Raw genomic sequence first — 26,349 nt, forward strand, 5'->3', positions numbered from 1 at the left:
ATGTGGACCCCAGGCAGAGTAGCCGATGCTTTTGCAGCAGCTAATGGGGATCCTAATAAATACCAAATATCAAGGATAATTTTGCTATTTGATTTTGAATTATAAGACCCCATGAAATATTAAAAAATAAATACATATATAAAACAATTATTTAATGAAAAGTTGTATTTGGCCTTACTGCTATTCGCCCATACAAACGCATTGAATAACAGATTCCCTACATGGAACAGATAGAGCGCGCCCCCCCCCCCCACAAAAAAACTAAAAGATAGTTTGTTTTGAAGTGTCTATCCTATATCTGAGAGACATAAGATCTGGAAACATGTCATTTTCTATGTATTTAACCCCTTATTCTTGTCACTAAACAGTCTCCATATATACAGTACTTCCATATATTTTTTCAACTGATACCGGTGGACCTGAGGCCTGTGGGCATCCTAGAGCAAAACAACTTCAGACGAGTCTTGTGAGGCCCGTGGGCATCCTAGAGCAAAACAACTTCAGACGAGTCTTGTGAGGCCCGTGGGCATCCTAGAGCAAAACAACTTCAGACGAGTCTTGTGAGGCCCGTGGGCATCCTAGAGCAAAACAACTTCAGACGAGTCTTGTGAGGCCCGTGGGCATCCTAGAGCAAAACAACTTCAGACTTGTGAGGCCCGTGGGCATCCTAGTTCTCTTGTGAGGCCCGTGGGCATCCTAGAGCAAAACAACTTCAGACGAGTCTTGTGAGGCCCGTGGGCATCCTAGAGCAAAACAACTTCAGACGAGTCTTGTGAGGCCCGTGGGCATCCTAGAGCAAAACAACTTCAGACGAGTCTTGTGAGGCCCGTGGGCATCCTAGAGCAAAACAACTTCAGACGAGTCTTGTGAGGCCCGTGGGCATCCTAGAGCAAAACAACTTCAGACGAGTCTTGTGAGGCCCGTGGGCATCCTAGAGCAAAACAACTTCAGACGAGTCTTGTGAGGCCCGTGGGCATCCTAGAGCAAAACAACTTCAGACGAGTCCCAAGATGCTTGTGGGGGTTGAAGAGAAACACGTAATAGTTTGTAAGCCAAACCGTTCAGACGTTACGGACAATTTTGTGAGAAGACCGATTTTCGGGATGTCGCAGGGTCTGACAAACACCTTTCTAGCTCTGTCACCTTCCACCACAGATGTGGAAGTCTTATATAAGCGGATGCGGTGGATTGAGACGCACCCACTGCCCATCTCTAGCTTAAAACAGACAGATTTTTAAATGTTTTTTTTTTTGATTAAGCTAATTACATTTCCGCAGGGGGCATGGACATTGACCTTAGTGGGTTAACTAATAGGGCGCCTGTTATCATCCATGAGAGAGTATGAGAAGAACAGCAGCATTCACAGTTAGCACAACCTCAGCAAGAGATGAAAGGAGAAGTGCATGCCAAGGATGAAAGAACATGTCATGGAGATGAAATAAAAGGGGAAGGAAAAGAAGACGTGTGAACAAGTCCTCCACAGAGACTGGTGAGAACGATGGAACAAAGAAGAAGTGTTTCATGTGTATTTTACAACTAATATATGCATACAGGAAATGCATGTAGATAAGTATATGTGTGGGCAGCAGAAAAGTTACGTGTGCAGTGTGTGTGTTATGCGCGCACGCAATGGGAAAGTGCTTGACCTGCTGGGAGAGGTAGCAAAGTCATCATACTCATAGGTGGGCGAGAGCTCCGAGAGCTCCGAGCGACTTCCACCGCCCTGGGAGAAGGGGATGTCTGAGGGACTGATCCCAAACTCCTTTACTCTGCACAGCACCAGGCCCAGAGCAGGAAGAGGGGAGGGCGAGCAGGAAAGACGAGAGAAGAGACGAGGGTCAGGACACAGAGCTACAGACAAGAGTTATTTTACATTCACCATCACCACAGCGGCTCTCCTTCAGTCTTTCACATATGGAGCCTACATCTGATCAAACTGCTGCCGGCAGATGTACCCAGACTAGAGTTCTCTGCGGATCGCAGCTGGAAAGCACAGGTGTACGAGACATATTCCCATGGCCAGCTGTAACATGTGTGCCCACCTGTTAGCATAGCGTAGCGTGTTGAGGGTGTTCTCACAGGACGTCATACCAGGCGAGATAGTTGCTATCTGGATGGGACAAGAGGTAAGGAGAAACTCAGTGGCAGTAAGGGAAATACAAAAGATCTAGTAAGGAAGCCTGTCTTTTACATAAAGTGTGTTTACTTTCAAAGTGAGGAGAATATATACCCTGTATACTGACCTCTACATGTTCAGTGTAGTCATAGGCCCAGGAATCTTAAAGTTTATTTTAATAGAAATTATTCATAAAATCAGAGATGACTGAGCCCAATGCCAGTGAGGAGAGTGAAATCACCAATTACCAAATCCAATAACTAATGATGAACTCACCATGCATGTGCGGGAGTTCTCCCCTATGAAAGAGTCTCGGAGGACCTGGGTGAGCTTGCTGGCCCTGAAAGGAGTGTGAGGTTTGTTCCGGCCCAGCGCCCTGATGCACTCCTGGTAGGGTTAAAGAGAGACATGATGAGCTACAGTCGGTCTACTGCAAGGCCTGACTGGCTGGCTGACTGACAGATATACACATACTGAGAGAGGGGGACAGGAAAAATGCAGTTGACCATTTCTATAACATTAGGTTATTTCCAACGAGGACTGTTAGTTCTGCTCAGCTGAATCAAAGAAACATGTCAGACAGCACACGATGGAGCTGTAATCGCTGATGGTACTACCAATATTACAAGTTATTTCTCGTGTATTGGCTGCTATCCTACTCAAACTACAATCAAGTGGGATGGAACAAAACAGAGATAGTGACCAAATCTAAATGGTGACCAATACTAACAAGTTATTTCTCCCTCGCACGTAGAAATAAACCCCACTTCCTTTTACAAGTTTTAACCAGCGTTATGCTGCTGTTGTTGCCAACAAGCAGGGAAGGGCTCATCAGGACGATAGACTGAACCCATTCATCACCACACTCCACTCTCAGCTGCGCGACATACACTCAGTGGACAGTTTATTAGGTACCCATTCCTGAAAATGGTTCACGCCTACAGACAGTGAGTCAAGTGGCCATGGCTTGCTATATAAAGCTGGCAGACAGACATCGAGGCATTCAGTTACTGTTCGATTGAACATTAGAAATGGGCAAAACCAGTGACCTAAACGACTTTGAGCATGGTACAATCGTCAGTGCCAGGCGCGCCAGTTTCAGTAGCTCAAAAACAGCCGGCCTCCTGGGCTTTTCACACACACACACACGTCTAGGGTTTACCGAGAATGGTGCAGCAAACAAAAACCATCCAGTAAGCTGCTGTCCTGTGGGAGAAAATAGCTTGTTGATAAGAGGTTGAAGGAGAATGGCAAGAATCGTGCAATCGAACAGGCGGGCCACAAACAGGCAAATAACAGCGCATTACAACAGTGGTGTGCAGAACAGTATCTCTGAACACACAACTCGTCAGTCGTCAGCCGATTGCAGCAGACGACAAAACCGGGTTCCACTCCTATCAGCTAAAAACAAGATCACAAACACTGGACAATTGAGGAGTGGAAAAACATTGCCTGGTCCGACAAATCCCGGTTCATGTTGAGTCATGTAAAGGTATGGGGAATGTTTTCCTGGCACACGTTAGGTCCCTTGATACGAATTGAGCAACATTTAAATGCCCTGAAGAATTCAGGTTATTCTGGAGGCAAAGGGGGGTCCAAGCCATAACTAGATGGGTGTACCTAATAAACTGGTCAATTTGGGCTCTGTCAGATTCCTCTGCAGCTCCCGCTGACCTCTCCCTTCTGACCTTTAGTGCCAGCAGGCTCTTGTTGATCTCGGCTCCCTCCAGGCGTGTCTGGCGGTCAGCGCTGGACGTGTCGGCACCCCTCTCATTCCCCGCCAGGTCGATCAGGGAGAACTTGCCGTGCATTTTCCCCTTCCTCCTTAGAATGATCTGGAACACTGCATGGCTACGGGACGAGTGGGCGTTGGCCGAAGTCTGACCTGATGTTCTGAGAGAGACAGAAATGGAGAAGTACAGAGAAAGAGGAACAGAGACAGAGTTTAAATGTAATGCACAATAACATTTTAAAAGATCAATGTTTATGTCATCACAACTCTGGGATGTTGCACAAATACCTGCAGCTGTTGCCCACTTCTATGAGTTTGAGGACTTCCTCTGTGCATTTGACGTCTCTCTCATGCAGCCCCACCACCTGCACCTGCTGCTTCCCATCCTCCAACACCCGGAGCTTAGCCTTACCGTTCAGCAGGTCAAACACCTATAGGACCGGACCACACCATAACCACAGACTTATTTTCTAATACACTCAGCTTGGCTTTATGGTTCAACAGGTCAAAGACCTACACAACGCAACACAACCCCACATTTTCAGGTCAACAGACCACAACCACACACAGGTGAACAAATGACAACCATCCTCAAACACCTGTAACTACACACGTTTAATACAACCATCAGATCAAATAACTACACAACCACAATACGGCCACAGTCAGGTCAAACGCCTATAAGACCACAACACAACCACACACGGTCAACTTAACACAAAACTAGTTTGTCACTCTGTCGACATAACCACCCACTGGATCAATACACATACCTTCCCATTACAGTCCGGGTCAAACACAAGTTGATGCTCAATAAACAAGTCATTAAATCACTTGCCTTTCCACTGTAGATTTCAAAGAAAGTTGCGTACACCTGAAGTTCTAACTTCCTGTAGCAGGGTTTCTTCAACATGACAAACACATCCCGAGCTGAATGAGGACAAAGGGGAAATATAAAGAGTTTTACCATTTTAATAGGATCTGAGCAGTACACCACTAAACCTCATAATAGTCCACTAAGAATCACTTGCCTGCTAATGCGTAAATTCCTTTAGAACAATCCTGGTTCTTTCCAGAAAAATCTCCACCCATAGTCTGAAAAACAAAGACCTCAATATTCACAGTTCTGCTTGTGGGTTGGAAGATGAATTTAAAAAATGTCTAGGCCTTTAAGAAATGGAAATGCAACAACGCTTGTACACACTGAACTTGGATGTCGCTGATGTATGTTATTGTTAATTGAGTGCTGAAATAACTGGCACGAATCAGCAGCCAAGATGAGGAGGCTGGTGTGTGTGGTGTGTGTGTCTGGCTCACATGTGTTTTGCCACTACCAGTCTGTCCATAGGCGAAGCACGTGGCCATGCCCCTCTCAAAGATGGTCTCCACCAGGGGCCTGGCAGTAAACCTGTATGGGAAACACACACACACATCCAAGCATCAGTGTATGTGTGTAAACACACTGTCTAGCAAAACACACGCTTGAACACATTCCATCTAAAACACCCTAACAAACACACGCCATCAAAATAGTTTACACACACACACACACTAATCCAAAGCAAGCAGTCCTCCTGGACTGAATTCCAGTAAAAACATACATTACCACAAGTCAAACAAAACAGTTGTTTTACTGCAACAACCGCCCGCTCTCTGTCTGACCTGTAAACCATTTCATTGGTGGTGCTGTCATCGAAAGCGTAGTCGAAGCGGAAGGTCTGGTTCTCCAGGTAGCGTGTCAGGTCCACCTTCTGCTTGGGCTCATGGACCATCACCACATCCTTACTGGGGATGGTGATCACATCCAGGTCCCGTATGGTCAGCTCTGGAACACACACGGCCATGTTAACGAAAGGATACAAAGAAGATCGTTTCCCTGAGCGCGGGCCATAAGGAAATACCTGAATATGACAGATTCGGACCGTCCAAAGGCTCATTGTAGGGAAACTCATGATCCGTTCCTCATCTATGATTGAAGGCTCTGTTTGATGAAGGTAGTCCTCCTTACCTTTCTTGTTGAGTGGACGTTTCCTCACACAAACACATATTCTGTGCTCTTCAATCTGACAAAATAAAAACAAATTGATCAGGCCGTTGTGGGTTATCCTCTATTTGGACAGAGAGAGCAGTGTCGTCTATACCCACCAGGTCTGCGGTGGACAGCGGCCGGTAGTCCAGACTGGCACGGAAGTCTCTGATCATATACAGGATCTCATAGTTCGGGACGGTGGTGTCCACCTCCTGAGACGGAAAGAGTTAAGATACTGTTCAATGTATGCGTTCATTCATTTTTCAAGTAACCACGAAAGACAATGTTTTCAACGACTAACATGGCTATAGAGGGATTAAATAAGTCAGCCAATTCTCTCATTTTATAAAATAAAAAAGGTATTCGAGAAGATGTGGAGGGAGGCGGTCAGAGGATAGGAGGATTCCCCTGTACCTGTGCTTTCTTCTCTCTCAGCTCCTGTTGTTGTATCCGTCGTCTCTCCCGCTTCTCCTGCAGTTTCTCCACTTCCTTCACACAGTTGGACTTCCTCCTCGCTGCCACAGAGGAACAGAAAACTCAGGCAAAAGGAACAGGAAAGGCCGTCACAAATGCTGCCTTTCACAGAACATACACATCCTCAGCCTATCTGAAAGGGATCTCTTCCTCTCGCCATCTTCTGGCGTTTCCCTTAACTCTAGGGCTGTTCAGACAGAGTGGTGTCTGGCTGGGGGACTGGGCTAGCACCCAGGGGGACAGCAGCTCTACACACATGGCCTCCAGCTCTCAAAGTCTGCATCTCTAAAGGGCTTTATGACAGATCCTGCAGCTCCCTGCTAACAATTCACATTACTATACTATTACACCAGTACAGGGCTCTTCTTGACTGACAAACCACTGATACAACAAGTCAAATCGCTGCTTCTTGACTGGGGAAAGCTGAGACATGAGTACATAGGGGACTTTCATTCTCGGTTCCTCAAAAGTTCAATAAATCCCCCCCTCACATTAGTTTGACTCTGAAATGCACAGAAACACCCAATATGATTATTAGAACATAGAAACCCAATTCATCAATTGAACACCCACATCGGATTAAGAAAAGAGGGCAGTATAAAATGAGGGTCAGTAATCCCTTCTGATTCCACCAGACCCAAAGATATCCGGCTGAGCACCACTGCAACCATTACTCCAGCATACAGCCCATCCGAACGCCTGCAGGCTTGTCATTCAAAGCAGAGAGCAAAGATTAATAATCTGCAGTAATCTGGGGGAGCAGGGCCAGGTCAGAGACAGGCTAGGCAGGAATGGGATTGAGAGCGCTACGAGATTGTCTGTCTCTGATTCCACCGGTGGTAGCAGATAACCACACAAAGGGGGAGTGGAAGGAAATTAAAAATACAATTGTTTCTGCTAGGACCTACTGAGGGGAAACTGCAGTGTCAAAGGCTACTGTGTGTGTGTTCGTGTGCAGTGTATTCGGAAGGTATTCAGACCCCTCGACTTTTCCCACATTAATGTTACAGCCTTATTCTAAAATTGATGAAATTGTTTTTCTCCCTCATCAATCTACACACAAAAGCCCATAATGACGAAGCAAAGAGAGGGTTTTAGAACGATTTGCAAAAGTATTCAGACTCTTTGCTATGAGACTTGAAATTGAGCACAGGTACATCCTGTTTCCATTGATCATCATTGAGATGTTTCTACAACTTGATTGGAGTCCACCTGTGGTAACTTCAATTGATTGGACATGATTTGGAAAGGCACACACCTCTCTATATAAAAAGGTCCCACCCATTAACAGTGCATGCCAGAGCAAAAACCAAGCCATGAGGTCGAAGGAATTGTCCGTAGAGCTCCAAGAAAGGATTGTATCGATATCCCATAATGACAAAGTAAAAACAGTTGATTTTTTGCAAATGTATTAAAAATAAAAAGCTGAAATATCACATTTACATAAGTATTCAAACGCTTTATAAAGTAATTTGTAGAAGCACCTTTGGCAGTGATTACAGCCTCTAGTCTTCTTGGGTATGACGCTATAAGCTTGGCACACCTGTATTTGTAGAGTTTCTCCCATTCTTCTCTGCAGATCTTCTCAAGCGCTGTCAGGTTGGATGGGGAGCGTTGGTACACAGCTATTGTCAGATCTCTCAAGAGGGTCTGGTGGTCGGGTTCAAGTCCGGGCCACTCAAGGACATTCAGAGACTTGTCCCGAAGCCACTCCTTCGTTGTCTCGGCTGTGTGCTGGGGGTCAATGTCCTGTTAGAATGTGAACCTTTGCCCCAGTTGGAGGTCCTGAGCGCTCTGAAGCAGGTCTTCATCTAGGATCTCTGTTCATCTTTCCCTCGATCCTGACGAGTCTCCCAGTCGCTGCCGCTGAAAAACAACCCCACAGCATATTGCTGCCACCACCATGCTTCACCGTAGGGTTGGTGCCATGTTTCCTCCAGACGTGACGCTTGGCATTCAGGCTAAAGACTTTAATCTTGGTTCCATCAGACCAGAGAATCTTGTTTCTCATAAACTGAGTCTTTAAATGCCTTTTGGCAAACTCAAAACGGCAAACTCATGTGCCTTTTACTGAGGAGCAGCTTCCGTCTGGCCACACTACCCTAAAGGCCTTTTTGGTGGAGTGCTGCATAGATGGTTGTCCTTCTGTAAAGTTCTCCCATCTCAACAGAGGAACTCTGGAGCTCCTTCAGAGTAACCATCAGGTTCTTGGTCACGTCCCTGACCAAGTCCCTTCTCCCCTGATTGCTCAGTTTGGCCGGGCGGCCAGCTCCAAGAAGGGTTTTGGTGGTTCTAAATTTCTTCCATTTAAGAATGATGGGAGGCCACTGTGTTCTTGGAGACCTTTAAATGGGGATCTTCAATTTTTTTCATACCCTTCCCCAGATCTGTGCCTCGGCACAATCCTGTCTCGGGCCTCTACAGGCAATTCCTTTGACCTCATGGCTTGGTTTTTGCTCTGACATGCACTGTCAATGGGGGGACCTTATATAGACAGGTGTGTGCCTTTCCAAATCATGTCCATTCAATTGAATTTACCACAGGTGTAATCCAATTGTAGAAAGTTGTAGAAACATCTCAAGGATGATCAATGGAAACAGGATGTACCTGAGCTCAATTGAGTCTCATAGCAAAGGCTCTGAATTATTTGTAATACATTTTCAAAAAATTTAAACTGTTTTTGATTTGTCATTATGGGGTATTGTGTGTAGATTGATGAGGAAAAATGTGTATTTAATCCATTTTAGAATACGGCTGTAACGTAACAAAATGTGGAAAAAGACAAGGGGTCTGAATACTTTCCCAATGCACTGTATGTACAGTATCAGTCAAACGTTTGGACACACCTTCTCATTCAAGGGTTTGTCTTTATTTTTTACTATTTTCTACATTGTAGAATAATAGTGAAGACATCAAAACTAGAATGCCAAGAGTGTGCAAAGCGGTCAAGGCAAAGCGTGGCTACTTTGAAGAATATCAAATATAAAATAGATTTAGATTTGTTTAACACTTTTTTGGATACTACATGATTCCATGTGTGTTATTTCATAGTTTTGTTCTACAATGTAGAAAATATTAAAAAAATAAAAGAAAAACCTTTGAATGAGTAGGTGTCCAAACCTTTGACTGGTACTGTACGTACAATGCCTTCAGAGAGTACTCACACCCCTTCACTTTTCCCGCATTTTGTTGTGTTAAAGAATTAATTTTTAATTGTTTAATTTAAATGTGTCAATGGCCTACACACAATACCCCATAATGGCTGTGTTTATATATGAAAAAAATATTTTAAAAATAAGCTTTATTTTGTAATAAATTTTTTTAACGCCCGAAATGTCTTAAGTCATTAAGTATTCAACCCCTTTGTTATGGCAAGCCTAAAAAAGCTCAGGAGTAAAAATGTGCTTAACAAGTCACATAAGTTGCATGGACTCACTGTGTGCAATAATAGTGTTCGACATGATTTTTGAAGGACTGCCGCATCGTTGTACCCCACACATAAAATTATCTGTAAGGTCCCTCAGTCGAGCAGTGAATTTCAAACACAGATTCAACCAAAGGCCAGGGAGGTTTCCGATGCCTCGCAAAGGGGCACCTATTGGTAGATGAGGCCAATGGTGACTTTAAGACAACTACAGTTTAAAGGCTGTGATAGTTTTCTCCTGAGGATGGATCAACAACATTGTAGTTACTCTACAAAACTAAAATCAAGTGAAAAGGAAGAATTCAAAAAATATTCAAAAAGTGCACACAAAAAAAAGTGGCAAAGAATGCAGCTTTATATACTGAATACAACGCATTATGTTTGGTGCAAATCCAACACATCACTGATTACCACTCTCGTTATTGGGTATGCTTATCATAGGCAAAGACTAGGGTTTTTTTAGGATAAAAAGGGAATAGAGCTAAGCACAGGCAAAAGCCTAGATAAAAACCTGGTGTTCAGACTGCCTGCCAACAGACACTGGAGACAAATCCAGCCTTCAGCAGGACAGTAACCTAAAACACTAGGCCAAATATACACTGGAGTTGCTTACCAAAACGACATAGAATGTTCCTGAGTGGCCTAGTTATAGTGATTCTAACATGTATTGCCTCAGGGGTGTGAATAAATTAGATATCTGTAATTTAATTTTCAATACATTTGCAAACATTTCTAAAAACATGTTTTCTCCTTGCCATTATAGAGTACTATGTGCCTAGATGGGTGAGAAAAAAATATTGAATTACATTTTTAATTCAGGCTGTAACAACAAAATGTATGTGATACCATTCCACTCCAGCCATTACCACAAGCCCATATGTGTGTGTGTGTGTGAGAGAGAGATAGAGACTCAATGGAATTTAAAAGGGGACCATAGCAGCGCTATAATCAGTGTTTTCTGCTGTAAATCCAGAAAGCCTGTCTGCTGGCTGAATTACATTTATACTTTCCTATTACTGCTTTGAATATAGCGGAAGCCTTTAAGGTGAGTAATAATCACAAACTACAGGTTCTTCAGAGGCAAGCGGAAGGGTTTCACGACAACATGAACCATTGGGGTTGGGAGAGTTGATACATACAAAGCTGTCCAAACTCCTTTCTTGTTAGATGATGCATTGACGCTTCTGTGATACACATATGATCGACAAAACTTAGAAATTCAGGAACATCAAGTCTTTTGGTAAAATTCTATAACATACACACACGACACATGAAATAACAAAAAAAGGTCCCAGTGCTTGTTTAAGAGGGTGAAAATGAAAGAACATTCCATTTTGCAAAGACTAAATAACTCAAAATGTAAATCCTCCAAAAATGGATGTAGGTAGTTCCTACCGTTGGCTAACTGTTGGGCTGTCTGGGCCTGGGTGGGCTGGGCTGGCTGCTGGACAGGGGGAGGGGGAGCAGGCTCTAGTTGCTGGGGCTGAGCTGGTCTGGCCCTGGTCGACACCACTGTGGAACCCAGCACAACAACAGAGGTTAGAGTTATATTATACACATCAAACATGGCACCCAAGACAAATAAAAGAAAAACTGTCAATGGTCACTCAAAACACCTCTGTTATCCCTGGACGGAGTGTCATTCTTAGTGGGTGCTATTGTTCGTCGGTTCTGCAAAAGAAAAAAGATGGAGGTAAGATAAACACTTAGACAAAAATAACTGAAGTACATGAGGATTAAACAGTAGCCATGGCTTACGAGAGATATTTCACCGAGCTTGCTAGAACACAAGCCTGAAGAGTTGAACACTTCTACCTCACATGACTGCAAAATAAGGGTTATAAAAATGGACAAATACTGAGAATCAGATGACTTCTTATTACTGGAGCGTCCATTGTTCTGTTCAGTGGTTCTTCTGCCACTGAGGACACTCACTGCACAAGCAGACTTCACCCTGCGGTGGTTATACTAGCAGTCCATAACAGAAAACAAAAAAACTAAACAAAACTGAGCTCACCTTGGGGATCTTGTTGACCTTCACAGAGGTCGGCGTTGGTGGAGGTGGGGTCTCTGGGCTGGGGGCAGTCTCCTCTTCTGGGGCCACGTCTGGGTTTAGTGCAAATATACTCTCCAAGTCAATCTGGACAGAGAGAAGAATGTGTTACTGTAATTGTAGATAACTGATACAGTCGTTTCTCAACATTTCCACTAGTCTGTTCTCTTTACCCTTCTGGTGTGTGTGCGTGTCTGTCTGTGTGGTGTGGCAATGAAAGTGTGGACTGTCAATGTACATCTGTCTCCTAATGGTCATTACCACACCTTCTAACAGAAAATTGTACCAATGTCACTGGAACTTCCTGTGGAGTCCACCACCAGTTGGTTTCACCCTTTTTAATTATCCTTCGAGCCATATTCTTCAATGTCAATATTCAGCAGGAGAATTAATACAATATACTTTACATATCATACCACGGCACTGCTTGGCTGAAAGGACAATCTAGAGTATGCATTGTTTCTCTGTAATGCACGGAAATAACCAACAGCTATGAAGTTCATTCTTACACTCTCTGTTTGAGCTGCTTTTGAAAGCAAAAGTCAAACTGAAAGCATTACAGGCATTGTTTAATTACATTTTTCATAATAGCAAGTTAGGAGGACTGATGGTTTGGTTAGCTGAGCTAGAAAGTGAAGAATGTGCCCATGTTACAGTGTATAGAGGGCAGGGAGGCACATCTGTGTAGCTCAGAGGAGCAGAGCAGTAAGACAAGAAACATCTGTATTCAACAGCAAAGCTCAGGAAATATGACTGCTGTAAGGATTTCTGAACTCATGTATATTCAGGGCAGAGAGTGCTGTCTGGCGGAACTGTAGAACATGCAGGAAGACTGATCTCCAAAGCTCTACAATGTCTTCAGATGCATTATTCATAGAGCTCAATGCCTAAGAGCTGAGTGGATGCCAGCTGTGGTGCAAGGCCCTCGCTAGGCTTCTTTACCTCTTTCCCTTTTGTGTCTCCATTTTCTATCCACTCCACGGTGACGCTCTCATTGTCTTCATTCAACGATGTGACCATGGCTTGGTGTATTCGTCCTGTAACAGAAAGCATGTGTGGTTGGTCATTATCTAAGGTCATTTCCACGTAAAATGATCCATGAGCCCCAAAATCTGAGGTTCATAGGTGCATGTCAAATTGGGTGTCTATTTTTCAGAAATTAAAGGTATATATACATTTTTCAACCCTTTTCCATCATGAAAATTTGAAATAAAAAAAGGCTTTGATTTCTGGTAAAACAGATACCAGAAAAGTCTTAAAAGTTATTAGAAATACATCAACACACAATGTTGAAGACGCCTGCCAACTAATATCAACACTCATTTTATTTCAGTAAGTTTAATAAACATTGCCCTGTGCTTTGAAATTCCTAAAACTTCTTTGGGCTAGGGGGCAGTATTTTGACAAGCGTTTTGACAACAAACGTGCCCAAAGTAAACTGCCTGTTACTCAGGCCCAGATGCTAGGATATGCATATAATTGGTAGATTTGGATAGAAAACACTCTGAAGTTTCTAAAACTGTTACATTAATGTCCGTGAGTATAACAGAACTGATATGGCAGGCGACAACCCAAGGAAAATCCATCCAGGAAATGGGATTGTTTTTATGTGAGTGGTTTTCCATTGAAAGCCTATTGACTATAAAGGGGTTTAGCCCAGATTGCAGTTCATATGGCTTCCACTAGATGTCAACAGTCTTTAGACATGGTTTCATGCTTATTTTTTGAAAAACGACTTAGAATAAGGCCTTTTGGTAAGTGGTCTATGGAATCACGCAGTATTGGTTTGCGCGCGTGACTGTGCGCGCTCTTCGTTCTTTTTCCTTTCTATTGAATACGCTATTGTCCTGTTGAAATATTAATTATTTCGATAATTGATAACCTGAGGATGAATTATAAACACCGTTTGACATGGTTCGACAAACTTTACCGGAACTATTAGGATGTATTCGTCTGCATGTTTTGACCACCTTTAAGCCAGTGGATTAATGAACAAAACGCGCCAACAAAACTGAGTTTTTGGGATATAAGGAGGGACTTTATCAAACAAAACAACCATTTATTGTGTAGCTGGGACACTTTGGATTGCCAACAGAGGAAGATCTTCAAAAGGTAAGCTATTTATTTTATCGCCATTTCTGACTTTTGTGACGCCTCTGCTTGGTTGGAAAATGTTTGTATGCTTTTGTAAGCAGGGCGCGGTCCTCAGATAATCACATGGTATGCTTTCGCCAGTAAAGCCTTTTTGAAACCTGACAAAGAGGCTGGATTAACAAGAAGTTAATATTTTAACCGATTAATAACTTTTTTTATTAATGTTTATTATTTCTACTCTCTTTGTCATTTGAATTTGGCGCTCTACATTTTCACTGGATGTTGTCGAGGTGTCTCGCTAGCGGCATGCCTAACCCAAGGTTAACGAAAACTCACATAGCTTTAAGATATTTTCTCATTTCTCTCCCTCGTGGAGGAAAATGAAAGTTCACAGAAGTAACAAGTTAACCTAATTAGTTATGTTTTTTACTGATAACAATTTTGTTTATGATTTATTAAGTGATTAAAACAAATGTCACTGAATTTACCCTCTTTTTTTTTTAGACATATATGATTGGTTCAGATTTGGTCTGGTCCAACCAAAACTGATCTTGTTTGGCAGAGGTCATTAAAAAAAAAACCCGTGTGTAGAATAATACACAAATATGCAAAGAAGGATATTGCATATTTATATATGTGTACCTATTTAGGATACATCACCATGAAGAGAATGACAATCATATCCATAATTATGCATTTTGGTTCAGTACAGATCAGGGACCATGATGAAATCAGTCACCCTTTCCCTGTCCTCCCTCCCAGCTGCTGGTCTAAATACACACAACACAGGCAGCATGAGCTTAGCCTGCTCCATAATCACCAGCAAGCTTACTGCTCCCTCCACCATGTCTTTGTGAGGGCCTAACCCTGGTCCCTGACACAAACATTCCCTGCTTACTCTGTTCGGGACGACGACATGTTCCAGTATTTATTATTTAGAGCCCTGAGCTCTATGACGCTCTAAGTCTTCTGACTGTTCTCTGGTGGGTTCTACCCGTGCAATGATTCTACTTCAGCACAAGCACAGTGTAGGCTAAATAAATGACTCAGTAAGAGAATAAGGAAACCCTTTGGCTGACTATCATTGCGAAGATTTGAGTTGACTCTTTCATATCAATGGCACGCGAGACCCATAGGTAGTAAGTGTCAGTGATGTAAAACAGCCTACATCCCACTGGCTGAGAGGAGGCAAGTCAAATGTGGAACACGTGGTCAGATGTCCGCGTAATAAGACCGTAGGAAGTTATGTACGTCAGTTCACCATCATGTCTTGCCCTCCGCAACCAGATCCTGGACTTTGACGGGACGCACCCAGGTGGTGAGGGTAGGCAACAGCACCTGACCATCAATACGGAGGCGTCTCAGGGGTGCGTGCTTAGTCCCTACCTGTACTTCCTGTTCACGTACGACTGTGTGGCCGCGCGCGACTCCTACACCATCATTAAGTTGACCAACGACACGACGGTGGTGGTGGTAGGCCTGATCACAGACGACAATGAGACAGCCTATAGGGAGGAAGGAGACCTCTCCCTCAAAATCATCAAGACAAAGGAGCTGATCGTGGACTACAGGAAACGGAGGGCCGAGGGGGCTGTTGTGAATGAGGCTGTAGTGGAGCGTGTCGCAAGCTTCAAGTTCCTTGGAGTCACCATCACTAAGGACTAGAGGTCGACCGATTAATCGGAATGGCCAATTAATTAGGGCCGATTTCAAGTTTTCATAACAATCGGAAATCGTTATTCTTGGGCACCGATTTGCAGATTTTTTTTTTTACACCTTTATTTAATCTTTATTTAACTAGACAAGTCAGTTAAGAACATATTCTTATTTTCAATGATGGCCTAGGAACGATGGGTTAACTGCCTCGTTCAGGGGCAGAAAGACAGATTTTCACCTTGTCAGCTCGGGGGATCCAATCTTGCAACCTTACAGTTAACTAGTCCAACACAATAACGACCTGCCTCTTGTTGCACTCCACAAGGAGACTGCCTGTTACGCAAATGCAGTAAGCCAAGGTAAGTTGCTAGCTAGCATTAAACTTACCTCATAAAAAACAATCATAATCACTAGTTAACTACACATGTTTGATGATATTACTAGATATTATCTAGCGTGTCCTGTGTTGCATATAATCTGACTGAGCATACAAGCATACAAGTATCTAAGTATCTGACTGAGCGGTGGGGTAGGGAGAAGCAGGCGCGTAAACATTCACTCAAACAGCATTTTTGTGCGTTTTGCCAGCAGCTCTTCGTTGTGCGTCAAGCATTGCACCGTTTATGACTTCAAACCTATCAACTCCCGAGATGAGGCTGGTGTGACCGAAGTGAAATGGCTGGCTAGTTAGCGCGCGCTAATAGCGTTTCAAACTTCACTCGCTCTGAGCCTTGGGGTGGTTGTTTCCCTTGCTCTGCATGGGTAACACTGCTTCGATGTGGTGGCTGTTGTCGTTGTGTTGCTGGTTCGAGCGAGGAGACGGAAGCTATACTGTTACACTGGCAATACTAAAGTGCCTATAAGAACATCCAATAGTCAAAGGTTAATGAAATACAAATGGTATAGAGGGAAATAGTCCTATAATATCTACAACCTAAAACTTCTTACCTGGGAACATTGAAGACTCATGTTAAATGGAACCACCAGCTTTCATATGTTCTCATGTTCTGAGCAAGGAACTGAAACGTTAGCTTTCTTACATGGCACATATTGCACTTTAACGTAACTTCTCCAACACTTTGTTTTTGCATTATTTAAACCAAATTGAACACGTTTCATTATTTAGTTGAGGCTAAATTGAATTTATTGATGTATTATATTAAGTTTAAATAAGTGTTCATTCAGTATTGTTGTAATTGTCATTATTACAAATACATTTTTTATTATTATTATATTTATTTATTTATTTTTATTTATTTTTTAAATCGGCCGATTAAATCGGTATCGGCTTTTTTGGTCCCCCCAATAAAATCGGAATCAGTATCAGCTTTGAAAAATCCTACATCGGTCGACCTCTACTAAGGACCTATCATGGTCCATACACACCAAAACAGTTGTGAAGAGGGCACAATGCCTCTTCCCCCTCAATAGGCTGAAAATATTTGGTTATGGGCCCTCAGCTCCTCAAAATGTTCAACAGCTGCACCATTGAGAGCATCTTAACTGGCTGCATCGTCGCTTGATATGGCAACTGCCTGGCATCCGTCCGCGATGTGCTTCAGAGGGTAGTGCGTACAACCCAGTACATCACTGGGGCTGGGCTCCCTGCCATCAAGGACCTCTACTTTGACGTCCAGGCTCCCGAGTGGCGCAGTGGTCTAAGGCAGTGCATCTCAGTGCTAGATGAGTCACTACAGACCCTGGTTCGATCCCGGGCTGTATCACAACTGGCCGTGATCGGGAGTCCCATAGGCGGCGCACAATTGACACATCGTCATCCAGGTTAGGGGAGGGTTTAGCCAGGGTAGGCAGTCATTGTAAAATAACAATTAGTTCTTAACTGACTTGCCTAGTTAAATAAAGGTTAAATAAATACCAGGTGGTGTCAGAGGAAGGCCCTCAACATTGTCAAAGACTACAGCCACCCAAGTCATAGATTGTTGTCTCTGCTACCGCACGGCAAAGGGTACCAGAGCGCCAAGTCTGGGACCAAAAGGCTCCTGAACAGCTTCTACCCTCAAGCCATAAGACTGCTGAACAGTTAATCAAGTGAAAACCCGGACTATTTGCATTGACCCCCTTTTATTTTTTGCACTGGTCTATGAATACTCACTGGACTCTACCCACACATACTACACTGACACTCCAACACACACACACATGCATATTGATGCCACACAGACTTTCACAAACTACATACGCTGTTGCTACTCTGTTTATTATCTATCCTGATTGCCAGGTCGCATTTACCCCTAACTACATGTACAAATTACCTCGTACCCTGACTCGGTACCGGTGCTCTTTGTACAGTGCTGTGGAGAAGTATTTGCACTCTTACTGATTTCTTATTCTTTTGCACATTTGTCACACTTAAATGTTTCAGATCACATTTTTATATTACACAAAGATAACCCAAGTAAACACAAAATGCAGTTTAAGGGATCATTTTATTTATTAAGGGAAAAAAGCTATCCCGAACCTTCATGGCCCTGTGTGACAATGTAATTGCCCCCCATTGTTAAATCATGAATTTACTGTGGTTAATCACAATTTTGGAAAGCTGAGTTCAATTTCACTAGCCACACCCAGGCCTGATTACTGCCAGACCTGTTGAATCAAGAAATCACTTAAATAGAACCTGTCTGACAAAGTGAAGTAGGCCAAAAGATCTCAAAAAGCAAGAAATTCAGGAACAGATGAGAAACAAAGTAATTGACATCTATCAGTCTGGAAATGGTTACAAAGCCATTTCTAAAGCTTTGGGACTCCAGCGAACCACGGTGAGAGCCTTTGTCCACAGTGGTGAACCATCCCGGGAGTGGCCGGCCTACCAAAATTACTCCAAGAGCGCAGCGAGAACTCATCCATGAGGTCACAAAAGAACCCACAACAGTGTTCATGACTCAACCATAAGAAAGAGACTGGGCAAAAATGGCATCCATGGCAGAGTTCCTAGGCGAAAACAACTGCTGACCATGAACCACCTGATGGCTCGTCTGACATGTTGATGATCCTCAAGACTTTTGGGAAAATATTCTGTGGACTGACGAGACAAAAGTTGAACTTTTTGGAAGGTGTGCGTCACGTTACATCTGGCGTAAAAGTAACACAGCATTTCAGAAAAAGAACATCATACCAACAGTCAAATATGGTGATGGTAGTGTGATGGTCTGGGGCTGCTTTAGGACCTGGACGACTTGCTGTGATTGATGGAAGCATGAATTCTGCTCGCTAACAAAAAATTCCGCTCTCTAACAAAAAATTCCGAAGGAGAATGTCCGGCCATCAGTTTGTGACCTCAAGCTGAACTGCAATTGGGTTCTGCAGCAGGACAATGATCCAAAACACACCAGCAAGTCCACCTCTGAATGGCTTAAAAAAAACTAAATTAAGGTTTTGGAGTGGCCTAGTCAAAGTCCGGACTTGAATCCGATTGAGATGCTATGGCGTGACCTTAAAAAAGCAGTTCATGCTCGAAAATCCTCCAATGGGGCTGAGTTAAAACAATTCTGCAAAGAGTGGGCCAAAATTCCTCCACAGCGACGTGAAAGACTCATTGCCAGTTATCGCAAACACTTGATTGCAGTTGTTGCTGCCGAGGGTGGCACAACCAGTTATTAGGTTTAGGGGGCAATTACTTTTTCACATAGGGCCATGAAGGTTCGGATAGCTTTTATCCCTTAAATAAAATCATCTGCATGTTGTGTTTACTTGAGTTATCTTTGTGTAATAATTACATTTGTTTGATGATCTGAAACATTAACGTGTGACAAATGTGCAAAAAAAATAGAGATAACAGGAAGGGGGCAAATACTTTTTCACAGCCTCGTTATTTGTATTCATACTTTTCAACTAAGCATTTCACAGTAAAGTCCACACCTGTGTTATTCGGCGCATGTGACAAATATCTGCTCTAGACAAACATACTTCTGGTCAAGAGGGATTAGGTCCAACTTTACACACACCAATTGGTGTGTTTCTGTGTGGGCCTATGCACTACTACCTGAAGAAATACAACTTGCTGAAGTGGAATAGCCTGAATGCCATGGTGTAACTATGTTACTTCCGTCCCTTTCCTTGTCCCAACCTGGGCTTGAACCAGGGACCCTCTGGACACATCAACCTGCCTCCCACGAAGCATCATTACCCATTTCTCCACAAAAGACGATGCCCTTGCAGAGCAAGGTAAACAACTACTTCAAGGTCTCGGAGCGAGTGACGTCACTGATTGAAAAATGACTAGCGCGCACCGCTAACTAGCTAGCCATTTCACACCGGTTACATTGACATGCAGTCTTGATTTTCTTAGCCCCCGCTAGTTAGTGTCTTGCTACATAGACTGTGTGTGTGTGTGGGGATTCTGACAGCTGTGTCTCCAGAGATCTGTACGGGTAGAGCTGGACCAGAGCCAGGTAGCAGGCTGTTAAATCCCATGGTGGATCATCAGGTTGGTTGCCAAGCTACCCTGGCAACAAAAGGAGAGACTGTGGACACCCGACCTCAGACAGACAGCGTTATATTAAGAGAAGGGACACCTGAAAGGTGACAGAGCCCAGTTTTCAGGAGGATTTGACGAGGACACACACCTTAGGAACAGAAACCACCAACTCGCCCTGATTGAAGGGAGCATGGGCAACAGCCAGCAAGCATATCAAAAGTCTAGTAGTCACTAGTCATAGTGAAACAAGTCCACATTGACCAGACTACTAGTGGATATAGGCTGTCTTGCTGGGAGAACATACCAAAGATTGGGTGACAAGAAGTTGGCATGCTATAGGGTCGTTGCATTTGATTTCAAATCAGTTTTTGACCGCACCCCTTTTGATTTGAATGAAACATTCTATACATATTTTGCCTGAAATTGGCTTTTCAGACCTGAATGAGGGTATGAATACTTTTTGAAAGCACTGTATAGAATACATCCAGTTAATCATGTTCAGCTGTAAACATGTCAACAGACCGTTGAATGGTACCCTGTCCCTGTGCACTGACTGCAGTGCCATACTCTGGCTCTTAGTTCTATTCCAAAGGTCATTAACTGACAACACAGGGCTGAAGGATGTAAATTGCATCTGCTTGCTTTGTTGCAAGTTGCAACAGTACATTGGCTAAGTTTGCCTTGGGCCTGCACTCTACTTCAGCCATAAGGTCAACAGATACAGCAGAGCCTCCCAAGGCATGATGATGACAGAGGCAGAACCCCAGGTAAGCTGCAAAGGGCACAGTGTCACATTCAGAAAGAACCTCAGTCACTGACTTGGGGGAACAAATCATAGGGGAACGGATTAGCCTAAATACTGTGGGGTGAAAATGTGACAAACAGCCTACACCATGTTCGCCACGAATGGAGCATGCGGTCCACCCTACACCACCAGCACTAAGAACACACCTGGAAGCTGATTGCATCATGCAGAGAGGCCAGTCTAACCTGTTACAGTGTAGTCTATGGACTCGCATATCCATATGTTCAGTTCTTTCAATTAGATGATACAGTACAATGCAGCTCAATCACATGACTCCTCTATTCCCGATGGACACAATTGTAAAGTAGCATATTTAAAAGAGAGAATAATACTGCTGTCACCCTAACTGCCTGAAAACAGACCTAAAATGGTGCCTAAAGGTGTCAGCATGCTTCAGTTTGGCTGGCGCGTTGCCAAACTCGGATGGGAGAACCAAACAAGTGTGCTCGCATACTCCCTTAACTTCTTCGATATAGGGGGCGCTCTTTTAATTTTTGGATAAAAAAACGTTCCCGTTTTAAACAAGATATTTCGTCACGAAAAGATGCTCGACTATGCATATAATTGACAGCTTTGGAAAAAAAACACTCTGACGTTTCCAAAACTGCAAAGATATTGTCTGTGAGTGCCCCAGAACTAATGCTACAGGCGAAACCAAGATAAAATTTCATACAGGAAATGCCCCAGTTTTTGAATGCGCTGTGTTCCAATGTCTCCTTATATGGCTGTGAATGTGCCAGGAATGAGCCTACACTTTCTGTCGTTTCCCCAAGGTGTCTGCAGCATTGTGACGTATTTGTAGGCATATCATTGGAAGATTGACCATAAGAGACTACATTTGCCAGGTGTCCGCTTGGGGTCCTCCGTCTAAATTATTGCGCCATTTCCAGCTGCGTCCACTTTTCCAGTAGGTTCAGAGGAGAAAGGCAACTGCCACGAATGATTTATCATCGAATAGATATGTGAAAAACACCTTGAGGATTGATTCTAAACAACGTTTGCCATGTTTCTGTCGATATTATGGAGTTAATTTGGAAAACAGTTTGGCGTTGTAATGACTGAATTTTCTTTTTCTTAGGCAAACGTGATGAACAAAACGGAGCGATTTCTACTACACAAATAATCTTTTTGGAAAAACTGAACATTTGCTATCTAACTGAGAGTCTCCTCATTGAAAACATCCAAAGTTCTTCAAAGGTAAATTATTTTATTTGAATACTTTTCTTGTTTTTGTGAAAATGTTGCCTGCTGAATACTAGCATTAAGCCTAGCATTCAGCAGGCAACATTTTCACAAAAACAAGAAAAGCATAGCTAGCTATCAATACTCTTACACAAATGCTTGTGTAGCTATGGTTGAAAAGCATATTTAGAAAATCTGAGATGACAGTGTTGTTAACAAAAGGCTAAGCTTGTGAGCCAATATTTATTTCATTTCATTTGCGATTTTCATGAATATTTAACGTTCCGTTATGCTAATGAGCTTGAGGCTATGATTACGCTCCCGGATACGGGATTGCTCGACGCGAGAGGTTAAAAGACTTTCGCTTGAAAAAAAGTGACAATAATATTGTTTGTCCATCCTGAGACGCCGTAGCCAGTATACACTTCCTCAAAAAGTCACAATTAATCTAAGATAACTGCCAAAGAGATCTTAGTTGCGCAATTCTGCATCTAACTAAGATGTTTTGTGCAGTATATATCTCAGGTGAAAAAATGTGCATGAAAATGAGTCGTCTTCTCATTGAAATATCCCTTCTGTTGCCTCCCGTGTGGCACAGCGGTCTAAGGGACTTTGTAACTACAGATCCGGGTTCGATCCCATGCTGTGTCACAGCTGGCCGTGACCAGGAGACCCATGATACGGCGCATAATTGGCCCAGAGTCGTCCGGGTTAGGGGAGGGGTTGGCCATTTCCTTGTCCCATCGCACACTAGCGACTCCTTGTGGCGGGCTGGGCACCTGCAAGCTGACCTTGGTTGCCAGCTGGACAGTGAAAAAACCCTTGCCGAACACCAGGACCAACAAAAACGAATATGCTAACTGTTCCAAACTGTTCCAGATGGGAAGCATGCGGGTGCCTTAAATAGCAGAGATGAGACTGGCTGCATTGTTAACCATGTTTGGCCACTTTAGTGCTGAAACCTGGCTGAGTGGGTGTGTTGACACCACCCGTATGTTTAATGGGGGTTACACTGCTTAGCAGGAGGAACAAAGCTCTGAACACATTAGTTTCACTCCCATAACAAAGACTCTGTCAGAATCTGAATCTGTCATCATGACATCAACGGGGAAGAATTCCACAATCTTTACTTTACTGACTGCTTGGTGCTAAGCATTCCATTGTTCCAAAATGAGGAATCCATCTACTTTGAAAGACACTGAATGGGGATAATTTCATGCAGAAATGGGTACAATAGAGTAGATAATCCATGATGAAGATTAAATATATCTTATCCCATTGAAAAATGGCCAAAGTTTTTCCTGTCTTAGCTGGGATTAAAATTAATGCTGGTGTCTGATACACCCTGCTCAGTTAAAATACTAGTAGACTGGACTGTAAATGTAAACATAATTTAGGATGGCAAGAAGACTGAACTTGATAGTCAGCTATCATTATGGCAGGCAAGCGGTATTTTGTGGTTGAGTGTTTAATCTGAGCCTGTTTTCAGATACAGTCCCCTTTAAAATAACCTATCTCAGGCCTTTTTTTAAAGTGAACTCTGGGATAAAGAAAAGCGAAAGAATTCAACCTCTCTTTGTATTCACATTGCCCTTGCCTTTGAATGAGGACTCTTTTGCCAGTTCACTTCACCTATTTTGTGGTCCGAGTCCTCTCTACATTCACATTGCTATCTTTAGAAAGGAACCAATATCTTTTTCCCAACATTCATGCAATGCACTCTGGATTTTTACAAAAGGAAAGAGAAGCCATTCCATCAGATCATGCCATCTAGATATACCTACCATTTTGGAAGCTAATAGATTGCATTTAGTTAAAAGATTAGACGTAATAATTAGAATATGATAATATTAACATGTAAATATTATTGGTAACAGAATAAATAGCAAAAGAATAAGGCAGATTAAATAATACAATTGTACACTCAATGTAGGCTACTGTCCCTTTAAGAGATAGCATTGATTTTGTGGTTAGTGCTATCTGGGATCCTTGGGACATCTAAAACCAAAATCCGAACCCCTACCCCAACCATTTTAAAATATCAACTTCAATGGGGTAACGTCAGAGTTGGGATGTCCCAAGCCGGATAGGGAGGACCTTGATTTTGTACTCTTATGACTCTCACAAAATATATCTACTCACACTATTCAAACCCAATGATCGAATAAATAGAGTATGAAGCTCTCTTAGCCCAAAGATCACATATTGCAAATAAATCATCTTAACATTGTGTCAGTACAAAACTCAACACATTTTGGAATTTCTGTGCATCCTTGACAATTAGTTCGGTCCCTTTGGGAGGGGTCTCAGTTCCTTTGGAGTGTTCACACTGCACAAACAATTAAGCGAACTGCACTGAGTTCACAAAAATTGTCTGAAAGTGACCATGTGTGAACACACACTTAGAGCCCATCACTGCCTTGCTAATGGTAGGCATAGTGATCAAGAGAGGAGAGTCCTCCTGGCATATTCCAGAGAGCTGCCTACAACAGATGGGGTGGTTGTTAATAGGTTGAATCGGGCTTCCCCAGCCACCAACCCCCCACAGAGAGGGCAATCCGTACTCACCATGCCACATCAGTCAGCCTGCCTATGGTACGTATGCTAGGCTAGATAAGATTCACTTCCCATTCAGGCCGGGGGGCTAGACCTAGCTATGATGCACTCAAGAATAATGCACACCATTATAGATGAACACCAAAGTAAACCACAAGTCTCTTTACCCAGAGTTTGTAGTAATCTTTAGGGATATGGTGGTTCCTGCATGTTGCTGTGCTACACCTCAGAACAGCAGGAGCCTCATGAGTCTTTACTCGGTTTTGGCTGCCTGTAATCACCACAGTACAATTGATGGTATGGAGATGCTAGAATGAAGCTGGCATTCAGACAGACAAATCAAAAGAACAGCCTCTCTCTCCCCTTCCCATGACATCTCAAGCTCATCTTGGTTTCACTGCAAACTTACTCCATGTTATAAGATCAAGTTGGTCTTAATATATAAAACAGCAGGTCTCCTTGTCCTCTGGATTTCACAGAAAAATAATGATTCCACCTGGCTGGTTGTCAATATGATCTTTTTACGACCATTGCTTGCCTACTAGCTAACATCTATATACATGACATGGCTAGACAATCAATAGTACTTGCCCAACAATTAATAAAAATTATCGCTTTGTCAGACCATTAACTTACAATTTTCCAGGTGGCTGAACAGTGTTATTACTGTAGATAGAAAGCTAACAATAATGCTTGGCATAGCAAAGAATTTTCGACCAACCTTACGTACACATTATTGGATTCCTTCATGGAGCAAAACTTTGATTTAATTTAATAATGTAAAAAAATAAAAAATTCAAACGAACACCCTGCAACTAGACATGGACGTTTAGAAGACATTGGTTGTCTTCCAAGTCGGGTTAGCGTTAGTATTGCCAAGTTAAGGTTGGTCGAAAATGATCTGTGATAGCTAACAGTACACCAAACAGTACCTAACCTGTAACAGCTAAATGTGGAGCCTCACATTACGTTTGCACGTTAGAATATGCTAAAGGACAAAACCCCAGTTGATTACCGTTATACCCACCAATAGACCTATATGTAACTTATGCTAGCTATGACACACGGATAGCGAATATTAGTATATATACACAATAACTAGCCAGTCATGTACGTACATGCCAAGTAGTTAACCTAACTAACGTTAGCTACATTAACTAGTCAAGTTTACCAGACTGGCGTTAAAATACCTAGCTACCGTAACCTTTAGTTACATCCGCGGCAGGGCCTTTAGCTAGCAACAAGCTGCTAACTTTAACTAATGTGTTAATTTAGACATAACTAACTATGGCAATCACATCGTTAACCAAGTTAGGCTGCTATAACAATACATGCTAGTTTAATTGATACGCATACAGATGAGCTAATAGGTTATTAATGTGCATTGGTTGTCTAGTAACGTTGGCTAGCTCGTGAGCTAACGTTAGTTAAAGTTAGGCTAGCTAAGTTGACTAACGTTAGCTAGCTACTCAATAAAGCCACCCCAACTTAGCAGCTGCCTCAGTCTCGGCGTCTACGGTTGCTGTGTGTTCACCACAGCAACACAAAAGCTTCCCCAACAACTCCCAGTGAGCGAAATGTATCGAGACCTGAGAACTTACCATCGCTTCTCTTTATTTCAACATATACGCCAACGATGATCTTTCCAAAACTACCCGCCATTCTTCATCAGTGAAGAGAATATTCAGAAAAATACAGCTAGTTTGTTTGTGTTTGAAATATCAAAATTTTTGACCGGGAGAGGAGGAAGCCGACAGCAGCAAGATAGGAAGTGATCAAACGGTGTAACT

General features: G+C 42.9%; 1 protein-coding gene across 3 annotated transcripts in view; it reads right to left on the bottom strand.

The window, feature by feature from the left end:
- LOC135542693 (kinesin-like protein KIF2A) overlaps window positions 1-26,349 on the bottom strand; it is a 36,181-nt gene extending 9,832 nt beyond the window's left edge. The window contains exons 1-17 of one of the 3 annotated variants that reach the window (XM_064969822.1): window positions 26,161-26,349; window positions 12,771-12,865; window positions 11,793-11,915; window positions 11,392-11,446; window positions 11,171-11,287; window positions 6,292-6,392; window positions 5,994-6,089; window positions 5,857-5,911; window positions 5,511-5,673; window positions 5,166-5,256; window positions 4,880-4,943; window positions 4,687-4,778; window positions 4,137-4,279; window positions 3,805-4,009; window positions 2,393-2,503; window positions 2,043-2,110; window positions 1,647-1,769 (exon numbers count right to left, since the gene is read on the bottom strand). In XM_064969822.1, coding sequence (XP_064825894.1) covers window positions 1,647-1,769; window positions 2,043-2,110; window positions 2,393-2,503; window positions 3,805-4,009; window positions 4,137-4,279; window positions 4,687-4,778; window positions 4,880-4,943; window positions 5,166-5,256; window positions 5,511-5,673; window positions 5,857-5,911; window positions 5,994-6,089; window positions 6,292-6,392; window positions 11,171-11,287; window positions 11,392-11,446; window positions 11,793-11,915; window positions 12,771-12,865; window positions 26,161-26,221 — 1,763 coding nt within the window. In that variant the 5' untranslated portion in view covers window positions 26,222-26,349. Of the gene's footprint in view, window positions 1-1,646; window positions 1,770-2,042; window positions 2,111-2,392; window positions 2,504-3,804; window positions 4,010-4,136; window positions 4,280-4,686; window positions 4,779-4,879; window positions 4,944-5,165; window positions 5,257-5,510; window positions 5,674-5,856; window positions 5,912-5,993; window positions 6,090-6,291; window positions 6,393-11,170; window positions 11,288-11,391; window positions 11,447-11,792; window positions 11,916-12,770; window positions 12,866-25,280; window positions 25,687-26,160 lie in introns of those variants that run through there. The other 2 variants (XM_064969830.1, XM_064969839.1) reach the window with 2 other exon arrangements.

This window comes from Oncorhynchus masou, chromosome 1, assembly GCF_036934945.1.
Source record: "Oncorhynchus masou masou isolate Uvic2021 chromosome 1, UVic_Omas_1.1, whole genome shotgun sequence".
NCBI classification, from domain to species: Eukaryota; Metazoa; Chordata; class Actinopteri; order Salmoniformes; family Salmonidae; genus Oncorhynchus; species Oncorhynchus masou.